Below are 14,271 nucleotides of genomic sequence, written 5' to 3' on the forward strand. Positions count from 1 at the left end.
TTCAAAACTCTCTGGATGCAGTCGAGATGGGACAACTATCCGACAGCGATCCATGTATAATCTGACGACCATCTGACTGCAATTTACATATTCTGACGGCATCAAAACAGCATCTGAAATGATCTGATCGCAGCTGATTGAGCTCTGAGATCGATCGGTCACTGCAAAGCCTGCCGGCATGTTGTGCCACATTTGTCCACCTCCACTGGATCCCGGCTAGGGAGGGCAAAGGAAATGTTGTTATGTAGTAACATGTATTTGGCACTGTGTGCGCGTCAGAGGCTCAGTGCAGCGCTGCAACACAGCTGAACGGGATGTCACCCCTGTAACACAGGTATTATTACATGTTCACCTCCTAAGTCTGTAGCAAGTCAATCAATCAATCAATCAATCAATTTTTTATATAGCGCCAAATCATAACAAACAGCTGCCCCAAGGCGCCCCATACTGTAAGGCAAGGCCACACAATAATTATGTAAAACCCCAACGGTCAAAACGACCCCCTGTGAGCAAGCACTTGGCTACAGTGGGAAGGAAAAACTCCTTTTTAACAGGAAGAAAGATGTGGAACAGGTAAGATGTGGAAATGTTTGCCCAGCACATGATGACATAAATAAACATGTAACTCACCTCCGGTACCTCGCGCTCCACAGGGCAACGCAGACAGCTGGTCAAGTCCCTTTCGCCCGGCTGCGCTGTGTGCTGGCAACGTCGATCAGATGACAAATACATAATCCACCTCTGGTATGAATCAATCCCATGTGAAGTGCCGTCCCACAACGATAATCCAACTACAGTTGTGTTAAGATGCGTATAAAGTATAACGACAACAAAAATGAGTTTAAAAAAAGAGAAAATCCACTGGCTGTATCTGAAAGTTGTGCACATGTGGGAAGTTGGCACACTGCCAGCACAGTTCAGCAGCAGTTAGGAGTCCAGCCGGATAAATAAAATCTAGCAATGCAAGTATATATACTGATCAAACACTTAAAGGGATTTTTCACCGGACTAACAGCAGGCGATCACTGACAGCTGTCAACCTGTTTGTGTGCTCTCTGGATGGACAGCTCCTCGCATGTGCGAGTTCCCCCCACGCGCACCCCACGCTGCTGGTACAGCGTTTATGAACACACATACACGCAGCTGAGCAAACATTTCGGCCACACACTCGCACACTGCTTTGATCACCTGTTCTACACACACAAGCACACGCAGCTTGTTCAGCCATTGTGAACACGCACGCGCAGCTGAGTGGACACACACTCATCACTCTGATCACCTGTTCTACGCATGTACACGCGCGCACTCCGTCATGTGAGACACACACTGATGAGAGGTCAGTTTAGCACTGGGAATGTGAGGACGAGCGGAGATTTGATTGCGTGGGTGAGTGAGCGAGTGAGCGAGTGAGTGAGTGAGTGAGTGAGTGACAGCTTCAATGTTGGTGCCGTCTGACAGCAGACTGTGTCATCTGACTCTTGTCTGAAATATGTTTGGGCTGCATCCTGCAGGTGTGCACGAGGCAGTCCTGATGCGTTCGGCCCACAGCTGACCACGCCTCTTTTCCTCCCGACTGCGTCGGATTCTGGCAATATTTGCCGTGTCGGAATGGTTCCTCCACATTCTTGCGATGTGTGATGGGGGCTTTACAGTTGCCATTTTGTCAGAGGTTTACATACTGTACTCACCATTAACAATTTATTTGAAAGGTACTTTTGGGGGACCCAAACCATAACTCTTGGACGTTGGTTTGGTTGGTCAGAAATAACCCAGGCACAGGTCTTAGAGTCAAATGAGTTTTATATTGTCATGGATGAAGAGGCTGCCATTCAGAAAAGAAAGCCCTGTTCCAAAATCCACACTTTTCAATCTCAAAAACCTTCTGCGGGAACAATTTATGGTCAGATGAGACAAAGATTTAGTTGTTTACAGTGACTAGAGGTAAGTTGAGAGGAGTAAAGCTGAGGCATTTGACCCCAAGAATGCTGTACAAACTGTTCAGTATGGTGGTCATAGCATTACGCTCATTCTGGTGCCGCTCAAACTGGTACATTGCATTAAGTGGATGGAGGGCTGGCTACCTCACGATTCTTCAGCAAAACCTCAGTCAGCTAGATGGTTGAAACTTGGACACAACTGGATGTTCCAGAAGGACAGTGACTCCAACACATCCAAGCTGGTTTGAAACCCTGTCAAAAATACATGGATTGTGCTTAAATGTCAAATTTGTGTGAGGTAAACAACTGAGCTATTCCAATTCTGCTCAGAAGAATGGTCACGTGTCCAAGCACAATTGAGGCAGAAACTTATGACTCATAGACTTATAGACTTACTTTGCTGCTGTTGTTTTTCTGTTACACTCTAAGAAATAAAACGTTGAATTTAATTGAAAAAGTTAAGGTAACTTTTTCCACATAACAGTGTCAAATGCAAAACAATACTGTAGTTGAAATTAATTAAATCAAATGAAACATTATTACTTAAATCCCTAAAATTATCAAGTTGCAAGTATTGCAAGTATATTGCAAATAATAGTATTAATTACATTTAAAACCCATGTTTCATTTCTTAGAGTGTACAGATTTACACAACCATTGTGGCCCAGAAAAGCATCAGTTCAAATGATTCCACTGACTATATTTAAACTTTTGACTATTACAGCATGATCCGTAAACCTTCTTAATAAACTTTGTGAATTGCTGCAGATTTTCTTCAACTTTTCACTTTGTTACAAATTCACCACTTAATCTGGTCAAGTGATTTTTTTTTAAACCAATAACAAACATGGTTCAGAGAGTTCTGCTGGGAGCGCAACGTTTACTGGACAATTTCCACCGAAATACCAGGAACTCACTTTGTGCCGCCTCATTTTGCTGATTGAAACGCTCACATTTGTGCTTCCAAGTGCTCACTAAAATGCCAAAGCAGATTTAATTCTCAGGAATTATCAATTAGTAGCGGCTTTACTTTTGGTGGACATAAAGCCTCCATAAAAACGGAGCCTCAAAAGTAAATATTGGAAAAGTACTAAAGAGAAAAACACCTCTACCTTGAAAAAAATATACATATAATGCTGTATTTCCACTATAAGAGTGGATGTTTGGGTTCATTGACCTGACTTTGTATGTTAAAGTAGTTTATGTTGAACATCAGAGCGTTTAGTTAAAACGCTGTTCTCTACAAGATACTTGTGACAAAATGCAGCCAACAAGATGTTTGTGGGCTTGATGTGTAAAAAGTATAGGTCAGAAGAACCCAACAGCATACATCTTCAAAGAACAGCATTTCTTATCAAGGAGATAACGATATTCCAAATGCATGCATGTGCGTGTGTGTGTGTGTGTGTGTGTGTGCGGGGCAATATCAAGCAGCGGACTTCAAGGAAAAATGGAGACCTTTAAAAGTCAGTTGGTGCCGTTGCCATTCCTCTGACGCAGACTTTTATCTTGTATTCATTGAATCTGTAAACAGCGTTCTGTACTCCTGCCACAAGTGCGTCTGTGATCTAGACTGAGATTGGGCTGCCCTTTTTTTGTTGTTGTAGCTGCGGTCTCCTGCAACACAGAGCAATAATGTACACGTGCCCCGGCGCCATAATAACAACCGCATAAACACACAATGTGTCCCCTCGATCGCACTCACTGTTCCCCCTACTGGCCTCATCAGGCTTGTGTTCGCACCAAGCCAGACTTCAGTTGGGATTTTAATTGGCCCTCCACAATCAAGAGCAGAGCTCCTCCAGGATGTGTGTGCTCCTCAGCCAGGCTACACTCAAGGACCAGTGCTGGGTTTTGAAGTGGCCTCACGCAGAGTTTTGGAAAGCACTCAGAGAGCACAGACTTTGAGAACTACAGCACATAAGACGGCGAGTACAGAAGTTCATCCATCATAGAACCACGTTATTGCACCATATGGCAACAAAATCACATTTTGGTTTGGGTGGCTTCATATGTGTGTGATGTGTTTGTGTGCAGGCAGACCGTGGAGGTATGAACAGAATTGATCTTGAGGGAGTGATCTTTGAAAGGGGCATTCCAGAAGTGCGCTTCTTTAATGCTGCTGTGAGGATGCACATCTACGGTCATAGTGTGAGACTCACCTGGGGCCTCGATAAGCTGTTTGTAGATTCCCAGGAAAGCAGACTCGGCCTCCTTACTGCGCTTGTTCAGAGCAACCACCTGCAGGGGAGGAGATGCCATTAAGGTAAGCATCTGCAGACATAATCCTGGCGCAAATCCAACTCACGATGCACACAACATTTGCATTTCAGCCACTTTTACTCAGAGCAGAAAACGCTTAAAAAGTTAAATCACTAATCATACAATCAATTCACTGCAGCTGCAGCATCCTACCAAAAAGTAGAGCAGCACACTCATCAGAGGGCATGGCTCAGACACGAGCTCTCCGGATCAGCAGTGCAACCCCCCAGTTTAGTTTCATTTATATAGCGCCAAATCACAACAGAGTTGCCTCAAGGCGCTTCACACAAGTAAGGTCTAACCTTACTGACCCCCAGACCAGCAGTGGTAAGGAAAAACTCCCTCTGAGGAAGAAACCTCAAGCAGACCAGACTCAAAGGGGTGAGCCTCTGCTTGGGCCATTAACATTTAATTTCTCCAATGTTGTGCTCCGAAAAACGCCAATCAATCAGCTGCACCTCTTCCATATTGTATGAAACTGAAGACTGGAACCACGGTGCTGGATTCAAAACACCACAAGATTTATGCCGCGTTCACACCGGGCACGACCAGATACCACAAATTTGCGTTGGTCGTGTGGCGACGGGCCCGGTGTGTCGCTCTGCTTTCACTGCGAAAATTCGCCCCAGTGCGTCATCAAATAGGAGGAGCTTCCATTCCGCTCACCGGCTCCGGTTGTCAGTCAAGTTAACATGACGGACCTTGATCACACGGAGCGAGTTGTTGTGGAAAGCTGACAAACATCATGAGAGGTTCCCAATTCAGGGAGTATCATTATTTGCTGCAGGAGCTGCGTCTGGATGACGGCTGCTTTCAGCGGTCCTTCCACCTCTGCAGGACCCAGTTTGAGGACCTCCTGTCCCGTTCACGCGCGCACATGTAAACAATTTAAAAAAAAAAAACCTCCACTCCCCCTGCTGTGGGGCTGCTGCTCGCTCAAAAAACTCTGTCATAATTGTGAAATAAAGGACAAAGGGGACATAAGTCCTGCTCACAGGCTGGCAGCCAGAGACAGGACATGTTCACATCCAACTCAATCAAACTCCAGACATCTCCACGTCACTACATATGCAGTCCCTGATTAGTCATTGCGGTGCAACAAGACGAAAAAGTTCAGATTTTTCAACTTGGAGAGGAGGGCAATGCGATGTGACGCAACGCAATATCGCACCACAAATGCGCCAATTGCTCAAAATCGCTTCACTTGAGTCGCTTCATTTGCGTCCATCGCGTCGCGCTGCGTGGCTTGGCGCCACAACGCGTCCTTCCATAGGGATTACATGGCAACCTGTCGCTGCTGTTGCTCGCGTCGCGCCCGGTGTGAACGCGGCATAAGAGAACATCTTTTGATGTCACACTTAAAATGGTACTTAAATAAAAGTACAAAAAAATTGCATCAAAAATATACTCAATGTCCCAATCTGAATCTATAAAGTAGATTGTAACTAAAGCTGTTAGGTAAATGTAGTGGAGTAAAAAATACAGTATTTCCCACTGAGATGTAGTGGAGTAGAAGTATAAAGTCATGCAAAGTAGACATAGAGCAGACTCAAGCAAAGTATCAATACCTCATCATTGTTACTTGAGTGTTAGTTCCATCATTCTTTAAATGTTAACTGTTTCTAACAATCTACAGGGCAACAACAATATGTCATCCACATACGTATATATATATTTTTTATTTTGCAAAACATAAACCAGTTCAACACCGGTAACCACTTGGATTTTATTTCTTTAATGGCTCAAATGTATGCTGTAGTTGATTTAGAGTTTTGACTGCAGGTGAACTGTGTAAACGTTTGCACCATGCTATGTGGGTATGACTTTTTTGCTGAGTCATCATCATTCAAATCTATGCAACTAGTGTGTTTATGATTAATTTATCATTAGAGAAAAACCTTTTTATACTGGTCTACAGCCAAAATACCTTTGAAATAAATTTAGTCAAACTTGCTAATGTTGGGCCACTGAGAATGAAAATGATTGAAATTGGTGATTGACTCTAGTTTATAAGATATGTAAGGGTTAATATATAACCCTTTTGTTGATTTGTATAGTGTTACAAATACAGAACAGGTTAAATATTATTATTATATATATAATCAGGGAAACACAAAAAGACCTGTGTTTATGATGTAGCATGAAAACTCTACTATCAACACAATTATGTAGATTTAAAATGTAAAAACGTAGATATCTGGGAAACAGTAATAGCCAATCAACCATTTTTATTGCCATATTTGAATTCCTCATGCCAAAATCCATAATAAAAGCACATTTTATTTCTGAAGCAGGCTAAAAATTTGTGTTACAGGAGCACAAAGTTTGTCTCAGTTGCAGCCTCTTAATGTTGCTCTTTAAGTGTCAGGGGAGCCTGTCCTCAGATACTCTAAAAGGTCTGAGGTCCACCCACCACAGTCTGAGAAACCCACTGAGAAACACTTAACAACATGTTTATGCGTCTACAGCCAGAGTAATGGAGCTAAACGTCGTAGATCATAGCATACGTGTAGTTCTAATCACTTCAAATGCTGCCTTTCTATAAGCAGTGACAACTAGAAAAACAAGTGTGAAAGGATGACGATATCCTTGTTTCACAGCCGGACTGCTGCATGTTGCGAAGCGACATTTGGCCTGTTATATCGAGGTGCTAGCGTGCACAGCGACACTAGTCGGTGACAGTGGCCTTCATCACTGGCAGCGCTCGGCACCTGCTATCCCTGGCTCTGCGGGTGATGCAAAGCAATTAACGATTCATTACAAGGGACAAAAAAATCGAATTAGCTACCACCTGGCCCCATGGAGAGGGCACCTGTACTCGCGCCTATGTGGGTTACTCTGCCTGAATGTCAGCTCCATGACACCCCCCCCCACCCACACACACACGCGCGCGCACACACACACCCTGCCCCCATTCCCCAACTCCAAGAACGTATTGGCTTCAAATTATTGCCATCTATTGTTTATGTCATTTCTGTCACTGCTGATTATAGTTTCTACTGAACTGACTCCATGTACACAGTACTGTGTGGTGCGGTCTGAGTGCACTTCCGTAACACTCATTTGGTGCAAAGGCGGAAACACTCATGAACGGTGGTTGAGGCGCTGCTGTTGGTGGTGGTGGGTGGGTGACACTAGCTGTTTAGTGGGGTTATAAATAAGGTGTGGGGGGAAAACGGCGAGTAACAGAGAACCTTTGATTTACTGGAAATGGCTGGAGTCCTCCCCGGGGAGGCGTAAGGACAGCATCATGTTTAAAGAAATATCATAAAGATCCAGTAAATCTTCCCATCACTCTCACTTGGAGCAGCTTTGAGGAGTTCATGGAAAATGGAAATGGCTGGCACCCAATCGATACAGATGCAATAGCCTGCTGCAGCTCTCAGCCCGCTTGTGACTTCACTGTACTGTTGTTTCATGCACCTACACCCCAATTTACCCCCCCACCCCGTCGCCTCTTAACACCTGACATTGACGTTTGCTTGTTGGCTAACTGAAAATGTGGGGACCAAAGCCCAGACTGTTTGTTTACAGCTTTATGAGTTTGTTGGTTGTAAGTAGAAAAACAGCTAGTGTTGGTTTGGTTTGTCATCTGCCACCACCCCCCCCCCCCCCCCCCCCCACGAGCGATGTGATGTTTGTATGTTTGCTTCCTTTTTGTTGTAAACAGCAGCGGCTTTGTGACTTTAAGCACATGTTCAGTGTCACCGTTCTCCAATAATTGTCCTCCACAAGCTCCAACAGCACTTTGAGACTTTGAGACTACAACCGTCTGCTGGCCGGCTCGTAAGAATGCAGTCATCAAATATGACCGCATGTGTAACAGGGCTGGGATTCCATGAAGGCGGCGGCCAGGCCCCGTCTTCCACATATGCGCAAAGACCTGTGGCCCTCCATCATCCTTTAACGAGAAAACACAGAGATTACCTCCACAATCACACCATTAACCTGCCTACAGACACTAGCGGAGACATCAATCACACACTTGCTTGATGCCTGCTCACGTTAGTGCTTGCTACGAGTACAGATGCTCCTCCCACCCTGGCTATCATGAAAGTGTTCCGAAGTGCCGTGCATAATGTGGGCTGATCAGGGAGTTGCCCTCATCTCTGTGCTAAACATATGTCCACCTCCACCCAAACGCGTCAGGTATCAGAGCCGAACGTGCCATGCCAGCAGATGTTGGACAGAGAAGCGTGGATCTAGGAAGGACTCCGCCTGGCAAATCTGAGCTGCAAGATATGGCTCCGAACCCAGCTTCAGCTCACAACACCGTCTTTGTTTTCTGCCGTTTTGTGATAAAGGATATGGCTACCGAGGGAATGGGCTCGGCCGCGGGTTGATTTTACAAGCAGGAGTAAAGCCTAGGGCAGAGTAGCAGGAGAGAGACAAGGGAAACCTGTTAGCGTGCCTTCATAACTCTTCACACAAGAACGGAGTGGGCAGAGTACAGCCGCTGGGACAAGGCTGCTGGGAAATACTTACCGATAAGCCTGTGAGAATACTTACAGTACCCTCTAGGTAGTCTGTGTGTGCACGTGTGTGTGTTTGAGCCAGAGTGAGCTAGCATGTGTTGAAGACAGAAAAATAAATCGGGGGGGGAGAACAAATCAGGAAGGAAGATGAAGAGGAGAAAGCAGAGTGAAGGGCTACTGAGTGAGAGAGAGAGGGAAAGAGAAGTTCCTATAAAGAGCGCAATTAGCAATTATGCAGTCATCAATTACAATTATCACAACTGGTGATTATGCAATTATCACTCTAAATCATCGTTTCCCCCTCAGCCTTACCAGTTTGCCACCCCCTGTGATTTGGGTGTTGGAGGGTGGGTTGTGATGATGCAGGTGATTAGAGTGTGTGACAATGATTGGGTGTGTGACAAGGCGCATCTGACACTTTGTGTGTGTGAGTGTGCATAAAGACGTGTGTGTGTGTGCCTTTTTCTCTTTGCATCAGCCAAGATGCTCATAATTTTATCTGGATGTTAGCAGCATTAAATAAGAAGACATACGTCAGTTATTGTGAGAATGGAAAAGCACTCACTACCGTGCACAGCTCCGCCAGTCCAGGTAAAATGACTACATTTGCCCCTTTCTGCAGATCTGCCCAACATCTAACGTAATCTACTCGTATTTGAAACCAGGTCCAAAACTGATTTGCTGATGTAAAACTGCAGATAACATTGCGTGTGACATTTGTTCACATCTTGTGTGCAGTGATTTTCTTCAGAGGAACAAGTATGCTGTCATGTAGGTCTTTTTTTAGAATTTTGAAGTAAAAACTGTGTTCAGATGTAGCCACAACTTGTAGCTAGGTGCTTCTTGTTAAAAAAAAAACAAACAAAACAAGTAAATGTAGAAACACAGGTTTACCAAAGGAACATAAAAAGTGCTTGTGAAAGGTGGTACGCAGCTGTGTTTCAACCCCTGCCATTAACTTTATAACATCATTTTTTGACATTTGTGAATAGATTCAGAATGCTCATCATATACGTCGCAACGCATCTAAGAACCGTTCCCCCCACCCAAGGTATATTAAATATATGTAAAATGTGAGATCCTGAAAAGAGTTAATGGAAGGAGCCAGTTCAGGACAAACATTTAATAATAATAATAATAGCAATAATAATAATAATAATAATAATAATAATAATACAGTAGAGCACACACACCATTGGCTAGCTAAGGTGGATAATGTCTGGCACAACTGCCATCTTGTGTGAGTAAGTATGTGCTTTGCTGCATATTTTCACTCTTAGGGTGCATTCACACGATGACTATTAGCCCTGCATTTCCTGACAGACACTGAAAAGTTAATTAAGGACAACCAGTGCAAGGTCCATCAGACTCAGGAGCTAAGTTGACATCACTCGGGCAAGGCTGATGTTCTTTGTGGACCTGGAAAATATTTCAACATGCTTAAAATCTTTAACGTTCATGCTAAAGCACCGGCAAGAGTTGAGCTCCGCTACCTCTATGTTGCCTCCGCTAGTATTCATTACTGCTCTATTTGCCTCTGTAGGCCTCTGCTGGCCAATGCCGGAGACTTGACTGGACCCAAACCCTCCTCTGGATCCCTTGGACATGAAGAAATATGTAGCAATATGAAGAAATGTGAAGAAACCTGTAGAACCTGTCTGACAACACACCAGTAGCAAGCAACAAAATTTCAGCATTACACTGAGTTTATATAGGCTACGTCACCTGACGTCTCAAAAGTTGACTTGACAATCAGCTCCGCCAAGCTATGCTACTGCTCTGTGGAGTGCGCTACCAATATATCCTGCCTGCGATGGTGAAAGCTGAAGTACGTTCTACAATAAGTCAGTGGACCATCACAAAATATTAAGCTCCACCAGCACAACGTTACCCTCTGCTGACCTACGTCGACCTCAGTTGAAGACAGAAAATGTGGACCCCTGGAGTCTTCTCCAGCGTTTCAGAAATTTTTGTGAATCTGCTACATCAGCCAACATCAGCCACTTCACGTCAGAGTGTGAATGGGCCCTTAAGAATGTTCAAAATAATCCCTGACCTTTTGTATCCACGTATTACACGTAAAAGTAAAATAACAGGGTGGCTACATTAGGAAAAAAAACTGCAATTAAAAGCCTAACCTCACTGTTAGATAAACTGTGCAAACTTGAAGAGACATCCTGATTAAAACTGGAGGAAATGCTCACCAAACCACACTTTATGCAGAAATAGCTTTTGGTCTGGGTGACTGCTGGCCAGAGACCTTCATAGTCTGGCAAATGATAAACCTGCCAAGAGAAGCGGCTGCATGTCATGGCAGCACCCGCTGCGTTTGAGGAAACTTCTATATGCAGTAAATGCAGTGTGTGGATACATTCATCCCTAGATGAGTGTGGTTGGCCTGTGGGTGGTTTGAGGACAGCAAATGTATGGTTCCACAGTCCCTGAGGCCTCTAAATTACCTGTCATCTTCCCCATGATGCAAAGGTCAGTGTGCAATCATAGAGAGCCCATCCCACTGTGCTGCACACTGAGCACCAGGCCAGCCCACAGACTGACAGGACGTCACAACAAGCACCACACTTATTACAACAAAACACAGAGGAGCCCCCCGCCGCAGTGTTTGTCAAAACACCTTCTAGAAAAATCCACAAAATTCATCCTAAATGTTTTATAAATCGTGGTAATCCATGGCGGGCAGTGCTTCAGAACCACATCTTGCAAAATTATCTGTAATCTTGAAAGTTTTTGCGTCACTTGTATTTTCTTATTTTATGATACTGTCTTCTCCTGTGTAAAAAGAAGGTGTGAATTGACAAATGCTATGTATCCAGTGCCGGGTAATATCCTGCATTGAATGAGTGAAGCCATCTGGTATTTAACTGGTGCCTTGGAATCAGTTTTAGGTTGTGTCTAAATTTTATGTTCCTAGCTCAAGTAGTATAGCCTCTATGTGTCAAAATATGATTTTGCACTCAATGACCTCATGGCCTAATTAATATGCAAATCAGGTCACTGTTGCTATGGTGATCATCCCCCCTACTGGGATTACCCATATGCCCAGTTTGGCTAGTCTGGGCCCAAGGGCCTCAGTGGTACAGTGGCAAATGTTTGACGGCGCTCTCGACTACACAATCATCCACAGATATTTCGATCAGGCAGGAGGTCGATAATAATTCCCAAATTCCCAAATCATACATCATAGGGAATATTATTTCCCCCTGGCAGCTTCCGTTTGCTCTGGTAAGGATGGGCGTCTTGATTTTGGCAGAATTTATGCCAGGTGCTCTTCTTGAGGCAATTCCAGCTCTTCAAGGAGAAAGAACCCAATGTATGCTTTAGGGGAGCTTTTATTATTACTATTATTTTGCGCTATCAAGAAATTTTAAAAGTATCTAAATAATTACTTGATTTGTGATTACACCATCACAATCTCATGTGACCAGTGGATCCTTGGTTTGATTTCCGATCAGACAGGAAAATCACTATGGTCCTTTGAGCAATCACCAAGTTGTTGCTGGTATCATTTGAGTACCTTGTATGATAGCATGCAAGGCAATGTGAGGCATCGTTGTAAAGCACTTTGAGCATCTATTTCAGATGGAAAAGTGCTAAAGTAAAGCAGTAAATCAGCAGTTAACCAATTTAAATGAACTGGACATGTAAATATTTGTTGTGAAAAGCAATCTGTCCCCAGCAGTGTCACTTAGTTTACGCCTGAATGCCTGGCTGAATGGGACTTATCGAGGTTGGTTGGCATCGTGCACTAAGTGTTTAATGTGTAACTTGCACCTAAATGTTTTGGACTGAGGTGATATTTCAGGCTTGAAGAATTCCGATGGAACAAAAGTTTCCTAATGAAGATACAGAATGGAAAAAAATGTAAATATAGATAATAAAAAATAAATTAAAATAAATGTCAAATTTCCAAGCAGTGCCTTCTCCATTGTGTTTGCAAAGATACTGTGGATGGAATAATGCACAGGATCAAAGAGCATCATGGAGTGCCATAAATCAGTGCACTTTTGAGGAATGCTGATAAGTTCAACCACCAGGACCAAAGATCAGTGATTAGAGTTAAGTAATCAGGAACAAAGATCAAATACAAGATTGCAGGTTGACAGCAATCGGGATCTATGAATGTTAGACGTCAAAAGAATAACCCTCTCCAAATAAAAAAGAGATAAAAGGAAAATGGAGATGTAAACACGCCAGCGTTGGACCATGTTTTAATCTATGTTATTCCACATGGTGCTCAATATGACCTCCTACAGTGGTGATGTCTCGGACCTCGCTAAAGGTCAGATCAGGCAGACCAGTTGCATCTGTTTATAATGACATCTTAGCACCACGCTAGTCCCCACTGATGTGGTTTTGAGGTGGGTGAGCAGGAGTGATAATCCTGCCACCAACCACGTGGCTGGGGACCAGCTAGAGACCCGGATGAAGGTTCAATAATCTACCTGGGAAGGACCTCTGGGTAACAGCAGCTTTTGCCATTCTATGTTTAGGTGTATTGTGAAGAAAAACACAGTCTGTGTTAAAACATACAGTGATGCACAAACAACTCCAAAATCTCAAAAGGTACCAGTGTTGTGAAGAAACGGGCACCAATCGCTCTCACTTTGTGGACACATAAATAAACAGAACCCGTCTGGAATAAGATGTTTTTCATTTTAAGTAACACTCTTGATTATGACATCACCATTTATGCATTTTAAGTCCTTGTGACATCACCAAAGATAATAAATTATGGTGATTTTCCAGAAAAAAATACTATAGTGCTCAGACATTATCAATAGTTCTTTAATATGGGTGCTATGTACCGGATGTGTTGCTGTGTAGCAGACCCCTCTGTCCAAGGCAAATTTCTCCTTAGGGAGACAAATAAAGACACTTTGACTTTGAATATTTCACTCATGCATATAAAAAGACAAACTTAAAATCTAAACATCTTCTCTGCTTTAAAATGTCTTTTTTGCTGCACTCTGTGAGATATATCCACTGTTTGTCACTGCAGTACCCTTTTCACAATTCACTCCCTGAAGGGAGAAAGTTCTTTGCACTTGCCTGAATTCTGAATTTGAAATGAGCATGGAGAACGTTAATTTGCTGCATCAGAAGCTGAACAAGCTAAGAACAGCCCAGGATGCAAATGAACACGATGGCACAAACCCAGACAAGTGGAGCGCAGGCTGAGCTTGAGGTGTGATTCATTTTATACAAAGCAGGTGAGTAGATGAGTCAATCAGTCAACTTAACAGCACTACAATGATGCTTTAAGCTTGAACTCGACTAGTCACTGATCACACTGTTTTTCCAGCAGAGAACGCTCTGATGGCATTGTCTACAATATTGTCAAGCATGGCTGGGACCCCATCACCCCTTGGTCACATTAGCTACAATACACAGAGGCCAAGCAACCAGCTGCCATTCATTTTCAGTCAGAGCGTATGCCTTACAGAAACAAATGGCTGCTTCTTTTATGCAAATGCTCGGTGATGTGAGCTGGCAATTGCCAATCCAAATGAAGGCAGCGTGATGTACGTTGGTTGACTGTTTGTTATATTTGTAGTTATTTATGTTTAAATTGTAAAACC

At 43.5% G+C, this 14,271-nt stretch overlaps 1 protein-coding gene across 4 annotated transcripts in view; it reads right to left on the bottom strand.

Moving 5' to 3' along the window:
- LOC117511263 (homeobox protein cut-like 2) overlaps positions 1-14,271 on the bottom strand; it is a 220,377-nt gene that overhangs the window by 72,070 nt on the left and 134,036 nt on the right. For all 4 annotated transcript variants that reach the window (XM_034171269.1, XM_034171268.1, XM_034171270.1 and 1 more), the window contains one exon: positions 4,100-4,178. In XM_034171269.1, the coding sequence (XP_034027160.1) occupies positions 4,100-4,178 (79 nt within the window). The remainder of the gene's footprint in view (positions 1-4,099; positions 4,179-14,271) is intronic.

This window comes from Thalassophryne amazonica, chromosome 5 (assembly GCF_902500255.1).
Source record: "Thalassophryne amazonica chromosome 5, fThaAma1.1, whole genome shotgun sequence".
NCBI classification, from domain to species: domain Eukaryota; kingdom Metazoa; phylum Chordata; class Actinopteri; order Batrachoidiformes; family Batrachoididae; genus Thalassophryne; species Thalassophryne amazonica.